This window comes from Rhagoletis zephyria, unplaced genomic scaffold, assembly GCF_001687245.7.
Source record: "Rhagoletis zephyria isolate East Lansing unplaced genomic scaffold, Rhagoletis_zephyria_1.1 Rzeph_scaffold_00309, whole genome shotgun sequence".
Classification (NCBI taxonomy): domain Eukaryota; kingdom Metazoa; phylum Arthropoda; class Insecta; order Diptera; family Tephritidae; genus Rhagoletis; species Rhagoletis zephyria.
The window spans coordinates 200,103-218,229 of NW_016157393.1; the positions used below are offsets into that span (position 1 = coordinate 200,103).

Below are 18,127 nucleotides of genomic sequence, written 5' to 3' on the forward strand. Positions count from 1 at the left end.
CCTTCAAATCGGTCTATATTTTATTGAGAAGGGATTTAAAAAATTTATTCTGGTGGACTTACGGCCATATTATTGACACTCCGAATTTGCCGGAATAAGAATATTTACGGAATAGAGGAGAATTAGTTGGAATAAGTGTATTATTGACGCATAGAATAAAACGGAATAAGGTGTAATAAGAAAGTCAGAATTGTTATTCCGGGGAATAACTAAGCGGGCAGAATCGAGCGAATAAGGCAGTTATTCCATGTTATTCGTTCAAAATTCATTATTGACTTACATCTGCTTTAGAAATACATACAGGTAAGAAATGTAAACTGTTTTTAGTTTGTAATTATCCTTTTTTTTATCCATTTTAGGTGTATAATGGCGCGCCCATCTCGAACCAATGTGCTGATCGGAATTGACCGTGCTCAACGCATTTACGACGAAGACCATAACAATAGACGACCATACATAATGCTAGAACGAAGAAAAATGCACTCGTGGGACGATCTTGACTTTTTTTCTCGATTCCGTATGACAAAGGCAAGATTTGTACACGTGCTACACTTGATTGTGCCTTACATGCCAGAGGTACATCAAAGGTATCAAAAGCTGTATTGAGTTCATATGTATACTGATTTAATATTTTTTATTTGTCCTTTACAGACAACGCTATATCTCACACGAAGTGCAGCTACTATGCACATTGCGTTTCTTGGCTGCTGGTCTATCGTTGGTGATATTATAGGAGTTTCCCAACCTACGATTAGCAACTTGTTGCCAAAAGTATGCAAAGCAGTTCTCGGACTACTGCCTGACATAGTTAGAATGCCGCGGACACAGGAGGAACTAAAAACGGCGGCTGCCCTTTTCTACATGTTTTTGGAAATTTGCCAAGAGTCATTGGAGCCATTGACTGTACACACATAAAAATTCAGTCACCGGGAGGCCCAAACGCGGAAATATTCCGAAACAGGAAGGGATATTTTTCTTTGAATGTACAAACCGTTGCAGCAGCTAATCTCAAAATCATGAACATTGTTACACGATGGCAGGGTTCGGCACACGACTCGATATATTTCGGTCGAGTGCACTATGTCAGCAATTCGAAGCGGGCGAATTTCGCCACTACATTTTAGTCGGTGATCCCGGCTATGCCAATTCTCCCTTCCTGGCAACGCCATTCGCAGAAAATAGTTCTGAGCTTCGCGCTGGATTACAACACGTACAGGAATATCAGCGGGCAATTATCGCCACCAGGAATTGCGTGGAACGCTCATATGGAGTGCTGAAGCGACGCTTTCCAGCATTGGCCTATGGTTTGCGTGTCAAAACATCGACTGCACAAATGCTTGTTGCGACCGCTGCAGTACTCCACAACATCTGTTTTGATGAGAATGAGCAATTACCCAACACACCACCTGGCTTCACGAGCAACGAAATAGAGATCAACAGTGGTGCGACAGAAGATACTCCAAATAGTAACTATGGCAGGAATGTACGCAACGAACTCCTCGATATGTTTCGTCGCCAAGTGAACACACACACCAATCACTTGCCTTGATTAGAAAAGGGAGGATAATTTCATTTAATTCATTTATTTTTTGCAATGAATAACATATTTTTGTTTTAAAAACATTAAACAAGAAAAACTAGTTAAAACAAACCTGTACTTATAAAAAAAAAAATAAATAACACACTGTTGCGCGAAACTATACTGAATGTTTTATGTCGTCATAAAAGCTCGAAACTTCAAGCTCCTCCTGGACGATTTTTTCAGATTCTTGTGCATTCATCGGTTTGTGCGTCTTTAAGTATAGGTTGTGATGCTCCTGCGCTTCTTGTTCCCGCTTAGCGAAGTATTGCATTACTTGCTTCTGAGCAGTTTTTTGTAGCATAACCGCTTCCATATTAGCAGTATGTAACTCGATGGCATGGCGCATGTTTGTTGCGTGGAGTTCGCGTGACTGCGTTAATTCAAGATTTATAAGCTGCTGGCGCATTTCATTTTCGGCATTATTTGGGTCACGGAATCTGCGTTTCCGTGCTTGCCGCTGTTGTGCAACTGTTGCAAAATATTGTCGCGGTTCTACTGCCGATGCTTCCTTGGGCAACGGCGAGCTGGTGGAGACGATTAAAGGACTGGAGAAGTTACAGCTGGGAGTCAATATGGTCGATGACGGCTTCGCTGTAGAAGAAACGAATTACTGAAATTACTCGATCCAATTAATATAATATGTACATGTACGTATGTATGCTCCTACAAACATATGTATATTTGTACCTGTGATATTCACAATTTGGACCTCCTCTAACGTCGTGTTTTGAACACCCAATACATCTTTGTTTTGAACATACAATGGGGTATGTGTATCATCCGGCATTTGTGTTTCGGGCAATGCTTCCGTATTCAGCAGTGAGTGCTCTTTGCTGTTTGCCGAACTTCCATAAATTACCATATCGCTGTCAAATTCGGAATGGAGGCCACAGAAGCGATCACGCAGAATCGCAAGCAATTCTAGCATGGCTCCAGTGAGAGGAACGGTTAAAGACACTGGCATGGGTTTCGCAAGTCCGCCACCAGTTCCCATTGAAACTTGCCGCTGCCATGTCGAATATGTCTGCAAATACTGCTTTATTTGCTTGAACCGATTCTGCAGATGTAGTGGTTCGCGAACAATTCCCTGAAAGAAAAAATATTTAACACCATTTAAAATAAATTTTAAATAATGAAAAAATAACAACCGTAGAAGCGCGCTCGGCGTTCAATATATTCGCGATTTTCCGATACTCCTGGGCCCGTTGCTCTGGCGTGCAACCGTTTGTCGCCTGATTTAAAATGCCATCGCGACCGACATCAACAAGTGCGCGCACAAAGCGCAACGTCTCCTCCGCCGACCAATTCGCAGATCTCCGTGCCCGAGGAACTCGCGACTTTTTCTTGTCTTTTTCTTTATTTTCGTTCATAGCACACAAAATCGCAAATTAAAATTGTTAACAAAACCACAACACAAAAATAATTAAGCAATTTATTCAAAAATTTTATAATATTTTGACACTCCGAATGTCAATTCCTCTCTTCGGAAAATCTATTGGAATAAATATTTATTCCTCTGCCGGAAAGTTATTCGCCGCTATTCCATAGTGAATAATTGACAAAAAAGTTATTCCGCCGTCGCTCAGAATTGCCCAGAATAACTAAACCGTTGAATACGAAGGAATAACGACACGTCAATAATATGGCCGTTATATACTTATAGACGTATAGCGTAGAGTATGCGTTAGACTCTAACGTATATATGTATGTATAGCGTAGCGTATGCGAAATTTTCCACGGTCCCTATTCATCGGAGATAACATTTCTGTATTGACGAAGTTATCCTTCAAATCGGTCAATTTTTTATTGAAAATGGATTTCTGAAAATATTCTGGTGGACTCATATATTTATAGATGTATAGCGTAGAGTATGCGTTAGACTCTAACTTATATATATTTATAGGTATAGCGTAGCGTATGCGAAATGTTCCATGTTACTTCGAAATTAACGCCAAGAGAATTGATAACAGCCGGTTTCACCAGCAATTTGATTAGAAAATAATTTTTTATTTTCTGTCAATTTCCATATAAAATTCCAAAAATCATTTTTCACTTCATTTGCCTGTCAATGTTATTTTCTTGGCTTTAACGCGCATTACCAGCGTTAACTTGGAAGGTTTAGAAAAAACCATTGTCGAATATTTTCCCAACATTGACTCTGAGGATGTCTACATCTGGATAACAAATCCGTTTTCATGTGACCCGAAAAGTAAACCTACTGAGATGACAAATTAATTTTTTGAAAACCTTCTGGACATCAGTGACGACAGCACTTTTAATATTAAATACCACGAAGGGAGCCAGAAAGTTCTGGATGCAAGTGTATGCAGAAAACACTGCTATCGGCAAGATTACATTAAAAATACTAGTGACTTTTACTTTTACATTTCTATATGAAACTGCATTTTCAACAAATGCTTACGTAAACAAATAATTTTTAAGCAAAAAACAAAACCGACTTCAATTCTCATATACAAATTTAAGATTATCCGTTATCACTTCATGATCCAATGATCGGATTCAAACCAAATTAGAATGGGACCGCCTGTGAGGTAACACCTTTCCTCTAAAAAATAATAGTAATCGGTTAACGTGGTCCAAAGTTATGCGGTAACATACATAAAAAAATAAATATTAATATAAAAATATTCCGACGAATTGATAACCTTCTCCTTTTTTTGAAGTCAGCGCCAATGATTTCAGTGTAAAATTGTCAAAGCTCCCAATAAACCTAAAGGGAAATAATGAAATCATCAGAACAATTTCAGTCCTCACATTAAAGCTAAAGGAGCATGAAATTTGTATTGTGTTTTCTTGTTTTGGTAGACATTTGAAGATTAGGGGTGACGCGAAATTTTTTTAGCACAACAAGGGTGCCGCGGTGAATAAAGTTTGGGAACCCCTGAATTAGATACATTATCTGATACAAGGAAAATCAGAGCAATAAAATCCTAATAGGGGATTGTTAAATAAACATCCAAACGGATCATTAAATAAACCTTCTGAACGTATATCTATATCACAATATAGTTAAAATAGTGCGGTTTTTAATACAAATTAAGTTAATTTCGATCGGGATTCACAAGGCTACTAGCTCTATTTCGTCTACACGACGAATTGTTCGCCTTTCACAAAAAATTTATAATAAAAGAGCGGTTAGTTGAAGTGAAAAATCGATACTTAACCTGACTAGTTTAATCGGAGTTTACTCATTTACTTGCTTAAAAACGTATACACTGAGAAAAACCGAACAAAAAAATTAGAAAAAAATATATAAATTCTCGAGTTCACATTTAAATGCAAACGAACAAGTCTCCTGTCAAAGAACCGAAAACCCCTCAATTGCTAGATATACAGCGACAGCGTAATAAGATACTGCACTAGGTTTTCTGCAGCCCCTATACAAGACAATTCAGAATCAGTTCTGGAGGTAAGAACCCATAGTCTTGATAATTTTTGGGCACGTCTCCAATCGGTTTATGAGGCCATATTTGAAACTGAGGATTCAGATTTACCTGAAAATTTTCAATCCTCGGCTTACGCCAAATATGAAAATTGCTTAGACCAATACGAAGAAACAAAGGCTATGATTTCCGATCAACTAAAATTAATAAAGCCATTAAATGCACCTACTCAACCCCCGAGAGTAGAGTTGCCCAAATACAAATCCAAGAAGCAAGTTCAGGGATACATCTTAAAGTGCCAGCATGTGATACAGAAGTATTTCATGGAGGTTATGAACAATGGCCGTCTTTCCGGGACATGTTTATAGCCGTATGCATAAACCATCCAAAGTTATCTCAAGCGCAAAAACTGTATCATCTCAGCTACAAAACATAAGGTCAAGCAGGCGCTATAGTAAAACAGTTCGCACTTAGTGACGACAATTTTAATCTGGCTTGGGAAGCATTAAAATCACGATATGAGAATGAAATAGTATTGGTCGACGATCAAATAATGATTTTAATGAACTTGCCAAAAAATTCAAAAGGAAACAAGTGAGAAATTCATGAAATTACAGTCCACTGTATCAAACTGTTTGTCGGTTCTCGCGACACAAAACATTCCCACTGATAGTTGGGACCCTATTCTGGTAAACGTATTCGCTGCAACTTTACCAGAAAAATCGTTACTCCGATGGGAGCAATAGCAAATGAGCAAAAAAATGCTCAACGTGGCAAAAAATTATAGACTTCCTCACTACCCAATTCGAGATCGCAGAAAGAGTAGATAAAAAAATATCAAAGTCGAAAAATACACAGCTCGACCTCAATAGAAGCTACAATAGACTCCAAGCCAGTAACAATAGGTTTGTATAGTAACCAATAGTCAGTACTAATTTGTACTGGAACCTGTAAATTTTACTGGAAAAGTGTATAATAACCCAAAAAATTTGCAAGAGAGCACTGAATCGAGAGCGTAACAACACGGGAGAGCTGCAAATTCTTGCTAGTAAAATTTTTACTAGCAAAAATTAGCTAGCAGAAGAAGAAGAAGAATAAATGTCAAAAGCCGCCATTTGTTGAATTGGTTTAGCTCAAACATAAGTAAAATTAGTAGATATCACAATATTAATGATGGACTGTGTAAGTGCTTGTGTGTAAAGCAAAGAGTTTAAAATAGGGATGTCGGGAAAATATCGATATTTTGCTTCGATGCATCGAAAATTTTCCACTCGATGTATAAATAGTCGATGTATCGATGTTTTTTGAAAACTGACATCTACGGTACATTGAACCGTCATTCCAGTTTTTCAATTGTTCAATAAAAACAAGTGACTTTGGCCAAAAAGTTTAAATGGCTGCAAGAAGTTCCGTTAGAAACATAACTCAGTTGCAGTAATTTATTTAAAATTTTCTGCAATTTTGCTAATAACATATTTTGTTGTCAAACATTATCTGAAAAATCCTATGCAAATCGATGCATCGATGTATGCCCTTCGATGCATCGAAAAATATCGATGTACATTTCGATGCATCGAATCAAAGAAGAACATCGATGTATTTTTGCCACTGACATCCCTAGTTTAAAACTGATTTATAAGTAGTAAAATGTTAACAGCAGAATCTCAAAACAGTGCAACAACTGGTTACTTGCAAGTTTTTGCTAGTTTTGTGTTTAATAACTTTTTCTGCTAGTTTTCTCTTCTCAATTTTACGCTCGATTTTGCTTTTACGCTCTCGCAATGTTTTACTGGAGAAGTTACTATACAAACCTAATAATTTACATATTCGAAGTTTCAACAGAACTCAATCGTTCATCTCAGAAGAAAACAAACGTTTGTCATGCGAATTTTGTAAAGGAGGTCTCTCATTAATCTTTGTTGGACTTGGGCGAGCCTAGGATATTGACCAAAAAATTCCAAATTTCACACAGATTTTTCTTAAAGCATAATGAACCATATTTTTGATATTACCAATCAGAATTCTAAAAAAGCGGATTTTCGGCCCACGCTAGTGGATACTAAGCGATCAAGTAAAAGAAAAAATATCGGTATTTACAACTCAGGTTGAAGATATTTCAAACGAATACCTCAACTCTCAATTAAGGAGATTTTGGGAGTTAGAAAAACTCCCCCAATGCACGTAGGCTTGCCAGACTTTTTATGCGCGAAATCAGTACGTCATACTCTTTCATGCTAAAAAAAGCAGTACTTTTCAGTACATTTTTATTCAAAGCAAAATTATGAATGTAAGTAACAGATAATACTTTAAAACGCCAGAGTACTTGTTTTTAACAATATTTTCGTATATAAATAAAATATAGCTTATAAAAAATAAAAGTGTTATTCACTTGAGTGTACACATCATTGTACACAGAAGCCAATAAATTATTTTATATTTGTGACATATTCGAATAGTCATAATGAGATCACTTCCATCTTTAGTGTTTAAGTAGTCAAAGAATTCTATACATTTCATTTTAAAATTACTTTTAATTTGAAGTTCACTATAAAAAATTTTAATTGGAAGCAGGTTTCTCTCTTTGCGCCAGGAAGCAAACTTTATACTCTCAGATGATTCGTTGAGTGTGGTATTACAAAAAAAAAGCATATTTCAAACTGTGGAAAAGTACCACTATTTAAAGACTTAATCTATATTTCCTCATGGCTTAAATTCATTTTCCAACTACGCAAAAACTTTGAAAGACTAAGAATTCGCTGAAAAGTGTATCGAACTCTATGTATGTCTTATATGCAAAACTCTTTTACAAGGTCAGTAAATTGTGAAAAAAGAATTGTAAGTTATATCCAAATTTGTTGTTATTAAACTGAAAGTTAATTTCGAGATAACTAACAACACTCGACAAAAAAACGTCAGCATTACATATTTTTAAATAATTTAAGCACCATCATATTATCGCAACTGGAACGTAACGACCCGGCGATATGCCCATAAAACGATTGATCTTTTTGTTGTATTAACTTCTTGGACATATCAAACATTATCTGAAACATGTCAACTATAATTAAATGATTTTCTTCTTTTACGGTACAGTTTAAGGAAGTTCCAACGTTATGTAAAAACCTTAAGAAAATCTTAAGGTATTTTGTTTGAGTTGAAAATTCAGTACAAATCAGTACAAATTTTGAAAAATCAGGTCATTAGCGTACTGATTGAAGATTAAATAAAATCAGTACAAGAGTTGAAAAATCAGTACTGTACTGATGAAATCAGTACGTCTGGCAACCGTACTCTAGCAATACATCAGTGAAAATTTCGTACATTAGTTTTCGAGTCATACGCGTACAAACATACAGACAGACAAAAATTCTAAAAATTGTTCATTTGGTCTCTATTGGCTAAAAAAGATACCCCATATTAATTTTTCTTTAATGTTTGTAGTGTACAGACATCGGCCTGTGACAATTTTATTATATATAATATAATATATACATATATGTATAGATTATTGCCCTGAAAGGACTATATTCGTTTTTGGTTTTAAAAGCTATTCTATTTCAAGATATCATTGTTAAAATAAAAAAATTTGTTAAGTCGATTTCATGAATTTTATATTCATACAAAAAAATTTGGCGATTTTGGGCGATTTTTTTAAGCAACTTTCCCATGAGAAGGAGACTTAAAATTTCAAACTTAGCTTCGAACCCGATGACAATGCAATATGAAAGATGAATTGATACGCTAGGTGGCACCGAAGTCGAGATATTTGCAAAACCGGTATTTATAGTATAGTACGATTCCGTTTATATTTGAAATGTATGCATGTAAGGAAATAACTCCGTAGAAAACTTAAATTTTTTTACTATTAACTAATTTTAAATCTCTCTCACGTTCTTTTTATTTCGCGTTCTTTTGCATTAATATCCATATGTATTCGCTTCGCTTCGCAGAGTTTCGTTATTCCGATAAACGTACGCGTGATCGATGTTAACGATAACGCCCCACTCTGGATAGGTGCACCATATACGCTCACCCTCTCGGAAGTCACTGTACCTGGTACGAGGATACTTCAAGGTGCACATGCCGAAGATGCTGATCAGCCGGGCCCGTTTTCCATGGTTGAATACCAGACTTTGCCAGGCCCATATTATGGATTTGTGCAGTTTCTAAGCCCACTCGAAGGTACACTAGTACTGAAAAAGTCATTGGATTACGAGACTTTGCAAAATTTTTCTGTGAAACTAAGAGCCCAAGATCAAGGCAGTCCACCTAAGTATACCGACACTACATTGAGAGTAGTTATTACAGATGCAGATGATCAAAATCCTAAATTTCAGTATGAATCATACTCAGGGGAGCTACCAACTGATGGCCGGCCAGCGGAATTAAGATTACGCCCTGAATCAATAAAAGCAGTCGATCAGGACGAGGGCATATGCGCCCCTATGCAGTACTCAATCGTTCAATCACAGGACACTAAAAACTTTCGAATCCATCCAAATAGTGGCATTATTAGCTTGCTCACGCCAATCGGTTACGGGGATCTTGTCAACGGTGCCACGTTGGTGGTGAAGGCAACACAAGTAGACAATGCAGATCGTTATGCACTGACAACAGTTATGTTGACTCGAACTGGAAAGAATTCCGATATAACCAGTTTGTCATTTGTGCAGAAAAGATTTTTGATGCGCATACGCGAGGACACGGCCGTGGGAAACCGTATTTTAGCTTTGCCTTCAAATAAACCAGGAAAGCACTTGAAATATACTATTCTGGATCCAGTGAATTCGAAATTCTTCAGTGTGGGCTCATTAGGGGAAGTAATTTTAGTTAAACCCCTGGATTATGAAAAAATTACAAAGCACGAGTTCGAAGTAATGGCTACTGATGGTTTGACAAATATTACCGCGGATATCACATTGGAAGTAATTGATGTAAATGACTGGGAGCCAAGATTCCGTGAGACACATTATGAGTTCTTCGTACCTAAGACCGTAAGTACAAGTTAATTTATTAAATTTTACCTTAACGGCCATCTTCACCTGCTTGGAAATCTCGCTTGGGTTCTACTTTTTTTGTCGCGAGTGCGTCTCCAAGCAAATGCATGTCCTGAATTTATATGGTAGCAATTCATAGCAATTACTACTGTATGTATTAGGGATGTTGCGGATGTGGAATTTTAGACATCCGCGGATGCGAATATCTAACGGCTAACATCCGCGGATGCGAACGCGGATATCAAGTATTTTTAAAAAACAATTAGAATCTAGCATAATGGTGAGATCGTTGTTTAAACAGCGCTTACAAGCCAAACCAGATACATATGTCATGTTGTTTCAGTATCTGGAGAACCTGTAACTTTATCAGCACTTTTCGATTTTAGTTTTTGTAATTCATTTTTAATACTTCTGCGACTGCTTTGAAAAATTTGTGCTTCCAGCGAGCTAAATAGGTGGATATGGAAAATGGATTATTATTTTTGAACAAAATTCTGTTTTCAAAGTAGTGGCTGCCAGCCGAATCGGATCAGAATATTGTTATTTTTTTTAAGCAACCCGTTTTTTATAAGCATTTGAATAACAGATAGTTTCGTTATTCTTATCTAATTAAAGGTCAGACCTATAGCTTTTTAATTATTTGAGCATCGATTCCCTTTATAGCTATACGTTGATCATTTCTACTGGAAATCCCTATTGAAGGAGCTTACTCAATACTCAATACTTACTTTAAATAGCAAATAAGGAACAGTTTTACCACAGAAGTTTTTAGCCAAGAATCCAATGTATATCACCATGAAAAAAATATTATCCAACAAGTAAACTAACTACTGAATTCTNAAAACTACTAACTTTAAAATTGTTGCTAAAAATAAATTTCCCAAAGAGACCTATTTGAAATTATTCAAACGAATAAATATAATAGGTGGCATACGCGGTACGTCTGACTCGCGAGTCATTTGTGTACGTGTTGACTCGCCTTCAANAAAAATTACAAAGCACGAGTTCGAAGTAATGGCTACTGATGGTTTGACAAATATTACCGCGGATATCACATTGGAAGTAATTGATGTAAATGACTGGGAGCCAAGATTCCGTGAGACACATTATGAGTTCTTCGTACCTAAGACCGTAAGTACAAGTTAATTTATTAAATTTTACCTTAACGGCCATCTTCACCTGCTTGGAAATCTCGCTTGGGTTCTACTTTTTTTGTCGCGAGTGCGTCTCCAAGCAAATGCATGTCCTGAATTTATATGGTAGCAATTCATAGCAATTACTACTGTATGTATTAGGGATGTTGCGGATGTGGAATTTTAGACATCCGCGGATGCGAATATCTAACGGCTAACATCCGCGGATGCGAACGCGGATATCAAGTATTTTTAAAAAACAATTAGAATCTAGCATAATGGTGAGATCGTTGTTTAAACAGCGCTTACAAGCCAAACCAGATACATATGTCATGTTGTTTCAGTATCTGGAGAACCTGTAACTTTATCAGCACTTTTCGATTTTAGTTTTTGTAATTCATTTTTAATACTTCTGCGACTGCTTTGAAAAATTTGTGCTTCCAGCGAGCTAAATAGGTGGATATGGAAAATGGATTATTATTTTTGAACAAAATTCTGTTTTCAAAGTAGTGGCTGCCAGCCGAATCGGATCAGAATATTGTTATTTTTTTTAAGCAACCCGTTTTTTATAAGCATTTGAATAACAGATAGTTTCGTTATTCTTATCTAATTAAAGGTCAGACCTATAGCTTTTTAATTATTTGAGCATCGATTCCCTTTATAGCTATACGTTGATCATTTCTACTGGAAATCCCTATTGAAGGAGCTTACTCAATACTCAATACTTACTTTAAATAGCAAATAAGGAACAGTTTTACCACAGAAGTTTTTAGCCAAGAATCCAATGTATATCACCATGAAAAAAATATTATCCAACAAGTAAACAAAACTACTAACTTTAAAATTGTTGCTAAAAATAAATTTCCCAAAGAGACCTATTTGAAATTATTCAAACGAATAAATATAATAGGTGGCATACGCGGTACGTCTGACTCGCGAGTCATTTGTGTACGTGTTGACTCGCCTTCAAGTACACACAGTTGAATCATTCAGACCCAGTAGCAAAAGGTAATAGCTGGGAAATGAAGCTGTAATAGCAAAAGTGAGGGCCTAACTACTGAATTCTTTGATGAATTTTAACACGGCCGATGTCCTACGAAATTCATATCTTAAAAATTGCAAACCTGGGAATATCAGTTTATCAGTTGTTTGCATATCTGACTCAAATACCAGAGGATGAGAGTAGATCAGTTGTGTTCTGTACCTATAAATATACCCAAGACTCTGAAGTGGTTAGCTGTCCGTATTAAAGGCTTAGGTACCCAGAATTCGAGGTCATCAACAGTACGCATTACCTGCTCATATACCTAGGGCTATGGGTCGATCAATTTTGCGCAATGCCAGAAAATATACCCAGGAATGAGAAGTATTCATTTGTCCGCATTTCCGATTGATGTACCCAGAATTTGAGCTTATCAGCTGTACGCATTACCTCCTCATATACCCAGGGATACGGTCGATCAACTTTGCGCAATGCCAACAAATATACCCAGGAATGAGAAGTAATCATTTGTCCGCACTACTGACTGATGTACCCAGAATTTGAGGTTATCAGCTGTACGCATTACCTCCTCATATACCCAGGGCTACGGTGGATCAACTTTGCGCAATACCAACAAATATACCCAGGAATGTGAAGTAATCATTTGTCCGCATTAATGGCTCATGTACAAAGAATTTGAGGTGATAAGTTGTGCGCGTTTCCAGCTCATATAACAAGGGATACGAAGCGATTAGTTGTGTGCGTTACCCGCCTATACACCCAGATATATCAGAAAATAAGTATATATGTAAAAATTCTTTGCTTTTAATTGTAATATAATATATGTATGTATGTCATAGTCATATAAATATTAAAAGAATTATTTTTGAAAAGATAAATAGGAAACATAAAAAATATTGTGTAATTCATTTTAAATTGTTAATTAAATTAACGTACTTGGAGAACAAAAATGAAATTCATACTTACAGTAGCGGAAAATTAATAGGGACGCGACATTTAAACAAGTACTGGTTATTTTTCTTTTGTTAATTTCATGTTTACTATTATTTACAAAAGTATAGCTACGTTTATGATTTTGGTGAATTTTCCTAAATGTTTTAAAAAGTTTGAAATTTGGACTTACATGGTTGTCTTTAGATAATTAGCAGCAGATACTTTTATAAGAAAAATAATAACCATTAAATAAAAAAGAAAAATAGCCAAAACTTGTTTAAATGTTGCATGCCTATTTATTTTTCTGCCACTGTATAGTCGTATTTAATTAAAAGGATCAAAATTATTTTGCGAAACTTGAATTTTTGGTTTTCTTCAAATAATTTGCTTTGTGATATCTATTTTTTTCCCATTTTGAATGACCTTCTAAGGTCTCGCTCATATTCCTTTTTGGTGTACCCTTCCGTTTGTATTGCTTCTGAAAGCAAAAAAAAACAAAATAAATTAGAAAACATGTGTATTATTACTAGCGAAGGCATAATTTAATTGTACCATGACGTCGTCGCTGAGGATTTTTTCATTCCGTTTACAATAGCAATTTGTCCAATAATGTCTTTTATATTGGAAACCTGGTTAAAAAATAATTTTTAATTACATGATTAATATAATTATTTAATTATTTGCAAATGTTTTTGATTTTTTAAGTGCAAGATTAATATAATGATTTGATTATTTTCAATTATTTAATACTAACCTTAAAAAATTTGCCTGCCAAACACAACTTTATGTATTTGGAAAAATAATAAAAAATAATCATATACTAGAAATAATCAAATAATTAAAAACAATCTAATAATTAAAAATAATCAAAAAAATAAAAACAATTAAATAATTAAAAGATTATTTGATTAAATTTTATTATTTTTAATTATTTGATTATTTTTTTAACGGCAACTAATCATGATTATTTTTTATTGTAATTAATTATTAATTGCTGGGTTATGTAAGAAAATAAAAATAATCATTAAAATTAAAAAATGCAAAAATCTAATGATTACTAATCGTAATGGAAATTTAACAGCTCTGCCTATAATAATAAAAAAATAGCGCGATTTCATACTCACATATACATTTTTCGAGGCGTAATTTGCAATTTCAGCAAGACGCTTCACCTCACAAACTGGGAACTTTGTTTTCTTCTCCACTTTCTCCAGAATCCTCTGCATAAGCAAATTATTGTTTGCCTGGCTGTTCATTAACGCTGGAATTGAAATAATAATTTTGTTTAGGAAAATAATAAAATGGAAAACACAGTAAAGAAAACTAATTTATTTTCGATACTAACCTTCTAATTTTGCCATTACATCGTTTACTTGTTTTTTTTTTTATGTTATTCAATTCCTCCTGTAAGTCTTCCGGGCCTGCAAATATGTATGTAAATTTTAGCTTTTATTTTGGTCAAATTATATCGGTACATACAAGAAAAAAAGTTGTGTGTACATTTGATGGAATCCACTTATCTTTATGTTTTTTGACGTACTGAATCCAAATCGGCAGTCGACTTTGGCCAAACACCCAAAAATTTTCCAGAAATTTGCAAATTACTCGAAAATTTGAGGGTACTAAGTCAAAACCGACCGAACATAAAGATAAGTTTTTTTTTTTTTTTTTAGGAGGAAGCATCGAAAGCCTAACCCTGTCAGTGTGGGACTTTAACCCGAACTAAACCTCCTACCGTCACAGCACCGATTCCCCCCGGTACTACCGTCAAGTATTTCGTCGGGAGGCGGTTTGAGCACTAGTCTCAACGTCCGTTCCTGTCCTGATGCATTACGTCAGAAGTTGCATCTACTTGTTACCACCCGCTGTTCGTACAATTTCGGGAGAGAGCTTGTTTACGTGCACTTTTCGCCGCTACATCTCCTTGCCGGCTCACACCCTTTCTTGACATTGGCGTGTACGCCTTGCCTGCTCGCTGTTGCGGAGTTGCTGCATCACTGTGGCAGCCATATGCTGTACCTCGTTCCATGCGTGGTTGCTTCTCAGCATGAGTGGCACCAGATTGTCTGGTGTGCCACTACATCCAAGGTTATCTTCCACATGCTTCTTTAACTTTCTGAAGCGGGGACATACGAAAAGCACATGTTCTGCATCTTCGGGGACTGCTGGTTCGCACTGCTCGCAATATGGGGTATCTTCATGCCCAAATCGGTGAAGGTACGCTTTGAAACAGCCGTGGCCACTGATAATTTGGGTAAGATAATAGTCTACTTCCCCGTGCTTTCTCTCGAGCCATGCTTCGACTCTAGGGACGAGTCGATGGGTCCACCTGCCCTTTGCTGCGCTGTCCCATCGTGTCTGCTACTGGGCTATGCTGCGTTGCTTTGCTTTTGATCTGTGCGCGCTGACATGGTGTTGGTTGTGTTTCGCGGTTCTCGCTTCACACAACTCCTGAGCTAGCAGGTCGAGTGGGCACAGGCCGGCTATGATGAGCGCCGCCTCTTCCGATACCGTTCTGAATGCATATCAGACTCTAAGAGCACACAATCGGTACGTGGAGTTTGAACTTCGTGCATATGAGGTGTACTTTAATGCGTTGCACCAAACTGTCGCGCCATACAGGAGGATAGACCTCACCACCCTAGCTAGCACCTGTCTTGCCTGCTGTCTTAGTCCGCCGATGTTGGCCATTATTCTTGACAGGGCTACCGTCGCAGTCGCAGCTTTTTTACTCGCGTACTTCAAGTGGTCGCGACAGCTAAGCCGATGATCCACCAAAACCCCTAAGTACTTTACATATGGCTTGGACTCTATGATACTGCCGCCAACTTTAAGCACCACCTTTTTTACCTTCTTATGGCTGCTGATGAGTATGGCTTCCGTCTTATGCGCAGCCATCATTAGATTCTTCGCGCTTAGCCATTCCTGGGCCGCTGATATCGCATGTTCCGCAATGCCTACCACTTCCGTGAGCATTTTTGCGGTTACAACGATAGATATATCGTGTGCAAAGCCAATGAATGTAGCACTATCATGTACCTTGAGCCGCAAAATGCCGTCATACATAATGTTCCACAAAAGGGGCCCTAACACAGATCCTTGTGGTACACCAGCTGATACTTCGTAGTCGACGGCTCCTAAGTCGCTGTCGTAGCGCAGAACTCTATCCTACAGAGCACTAGAGATGATGCGTTGCAGATAGCAAGGTACTTTCAGTGTGCGAAGAGCGTGAAGTATTTCTTTCCAGCTGGCACTATTGAACGCATTCTTAACATCTAACAGTATTCAGTATTCTTTAGCGCCACCTAACCATCTCTTGCCGTCAATCGCCTTCTCGGCCATTGCTTTTACGACCTCGATCGCGTCGGTGGTTGATCGCTTTTTCCTAAAGCCGAACTGGTTGCCTGATAGGCGTATATCTACATGTGTTTCCAGCCGATTTTTGATGACAAGCTCAAACATCTTGCCGGTTGAATCCAGCATGCACAATGGGCGATATCCATTGGAAGAAAACGCACTTGGGTTCTTTGGTATAAGTACCAAAATGTGCAGCTTCCAGCTGTTGGGAAAGATTCCTTCTCGCAGGTACACGTTAAAAACGCTTGCCAGTATGTCCGGATTTGTTGACACCGCTTTTTGCAGCACGATATTTGGGATGCCATCTGGTCCTGGCGCTTTTCGAGGCGACAATTTGCAGCTTGCGTTGAGTACTTCCTCCGAAGTTACCATTGGTATGCTGGCAGCTGGTTCATTATCCAGGTTTCTATCGAAATCAGGCTGTGCAGGGAAGAGTTCATGCACAATTTGGGCCAAAATAATTGGGCATGTTGGTTGCACCGTTTGCTTTAGCTTCTTACGCACTATTTTATACGCAGAGCCCCATGGGTTATCATTTATATCATCGCATAGCTCTCTAAACATGTTGCGTTTGCTGTCACGGATGGCTTGTTTAAACAGTTTCCGCATTTCCTTGTAATTCAGCCTGAGCTCCTCGGCATTGGCTGCATTTCGTGAGCGCTGTCATACTCTTCTTGCCCGATTGCATCGTGCTCGCAGCCTCGCGATCTCGCTGTTCCACCAGTATGCTGCCTTACGTGTTTTACGCCCACTTTGTCGTACCATGGCGGTGTCGCATGCTTTGGATATTGCGTTCATTAGCTTTTGCGCTGCGGTTTCTACCGTAAGTGTTACCTCAATATCGTCGAAGGCTATTTCAAAGAGCTTCTCATCAAAAGTTCTTGTTTTCCACCCGTTCTGATGTTTAGAAGGTACCGTGCCCGCTCGTATTTTTTCAATGGTAATGACTATTGCCCGGTGGTCACTATGGGTGTAGCAGTCACTGATGTGCCATCTTGTGACTCTACTTAACCCCCTGCTTACAAATGAGAGGTCGATGATGGAGCCAGCAATGTTTTTGGTGAAGGTGTTTTGGTTCCCACTATTGAGCAGTACCAAGTCAAGTGCTGCAAGTGCATTAAGAAGTTCCCTGCCCTTTGGGTTCGTTCTTTTGCATCCCCACTCGACTTCCCACGCATTAAAATCGCCCGCTATGAGTGCCGCACTCTTTTTCTTAGCGTCACTAACCAGCTCGTCAACAATGCGAGTAAAGCTAGCCAGATCGGTATTGGTGGGATATAGCAACTATACACGTGTATATTGTGTATTTTCGCACACACGTAGCCTTTTTTAGAAACAGCTTTCCCCAGATAGGGTGGGTTGCTTCCGCAGCTCCACATGGCGCACTTCCCCGTTGTATTGCTGCCCCATGACGCCTCCTGCCTATTTTTATACCCGAGCGCACTTGTGCACAAGCGTATATTAATTTTGTTCACATAACGGTTGTTTGTAACAGCCAAAACGAATCGAGATACATAAATGATCAGGATGAAAAAAGAAATCGATTAAGCCATGTCTGTCTGTCCGTCCGTCTGTCCGTCTGTCCGTCCGTCCGTGTACACCATAACTCGAGCAAAAATTGAGATATCTCAACGAAATTTGGTATGTAGGTTTCCCTTAATCCAAGGTAAGTTGGTATTGGAAATGGGCGAAATCGGACTGTAACCACGCCCACTTCC

At 37.7% G+C, this 18,127-nt stretch overlaps 2 protein-coding genes across 2 annotated transcripts in view; one reads left to right on the top strand and one right to left on the bottom strand.

Moving 5' to 3' along the window:
- LOC108358881 (protocadherin beta-4-like) overlaps nucleotides 1-11,129 on the top strand; it is a 164,748-nt gene extending 153,619 nt beyond the window's left edge. The window contains exons 3-4 of the mRNA XM_017610399.1: nucleotides 8,937-9,980; nucleotides 10,872-11,129. Of these exons, the coding sequence (XP_017465888.1) occupies nucleotides 8,937-9,980; nucleotides 10,872-11,129 (1,302 nt within the window). The remainder of the gene's footprint in view (nucleotides 1-8,936; nucleotides 9,981-10,871) is intronic.
- On the bottom strand, nucleotides 1,093-2,888 carry LOC108358884 (uncharacterized). Its single transcript, XM_017610401.1, has 2 exons — nucleotides 2,270-2,888; nucleotides 1,093-2,173 (listed from the first exon to the last, which is right to left on the bottom strand). The coding sequence occupies exons 1-2, from the start codon at nucleotides 2,574-2,576 to the stop codon at nucleotides 1,698-1,700; spliced, it is 783 nt and encodes a 260-aa protein (XP_017465890.1). The 5' UTR covers nucleotides 2,577-2,888; the 3' UTR covers nucleotides 1,093-1,697.
- Nucleotides 11,130-18,127: the final 6,998 nt, after the last annotated feature.

What these genes read in the sequence shown, in the direction of transcription:
- LOC108358884 (XM_017610401.1), bottom strand. Translation starts at nt 2,576, where the DNA reads ATGGGAACTGGTGGCGGACTTGCGAAACCCATGCCAGTGTCTTTAACC. An exon ending in CCAAATTGTGAATATCACAG is followed by an intron (nt 2,174 to 2,269) that starts GTACAAATATAC and finishes TTTCTTCTACAG; the next exon opens with CGAAGCCGTCATCGACCATA.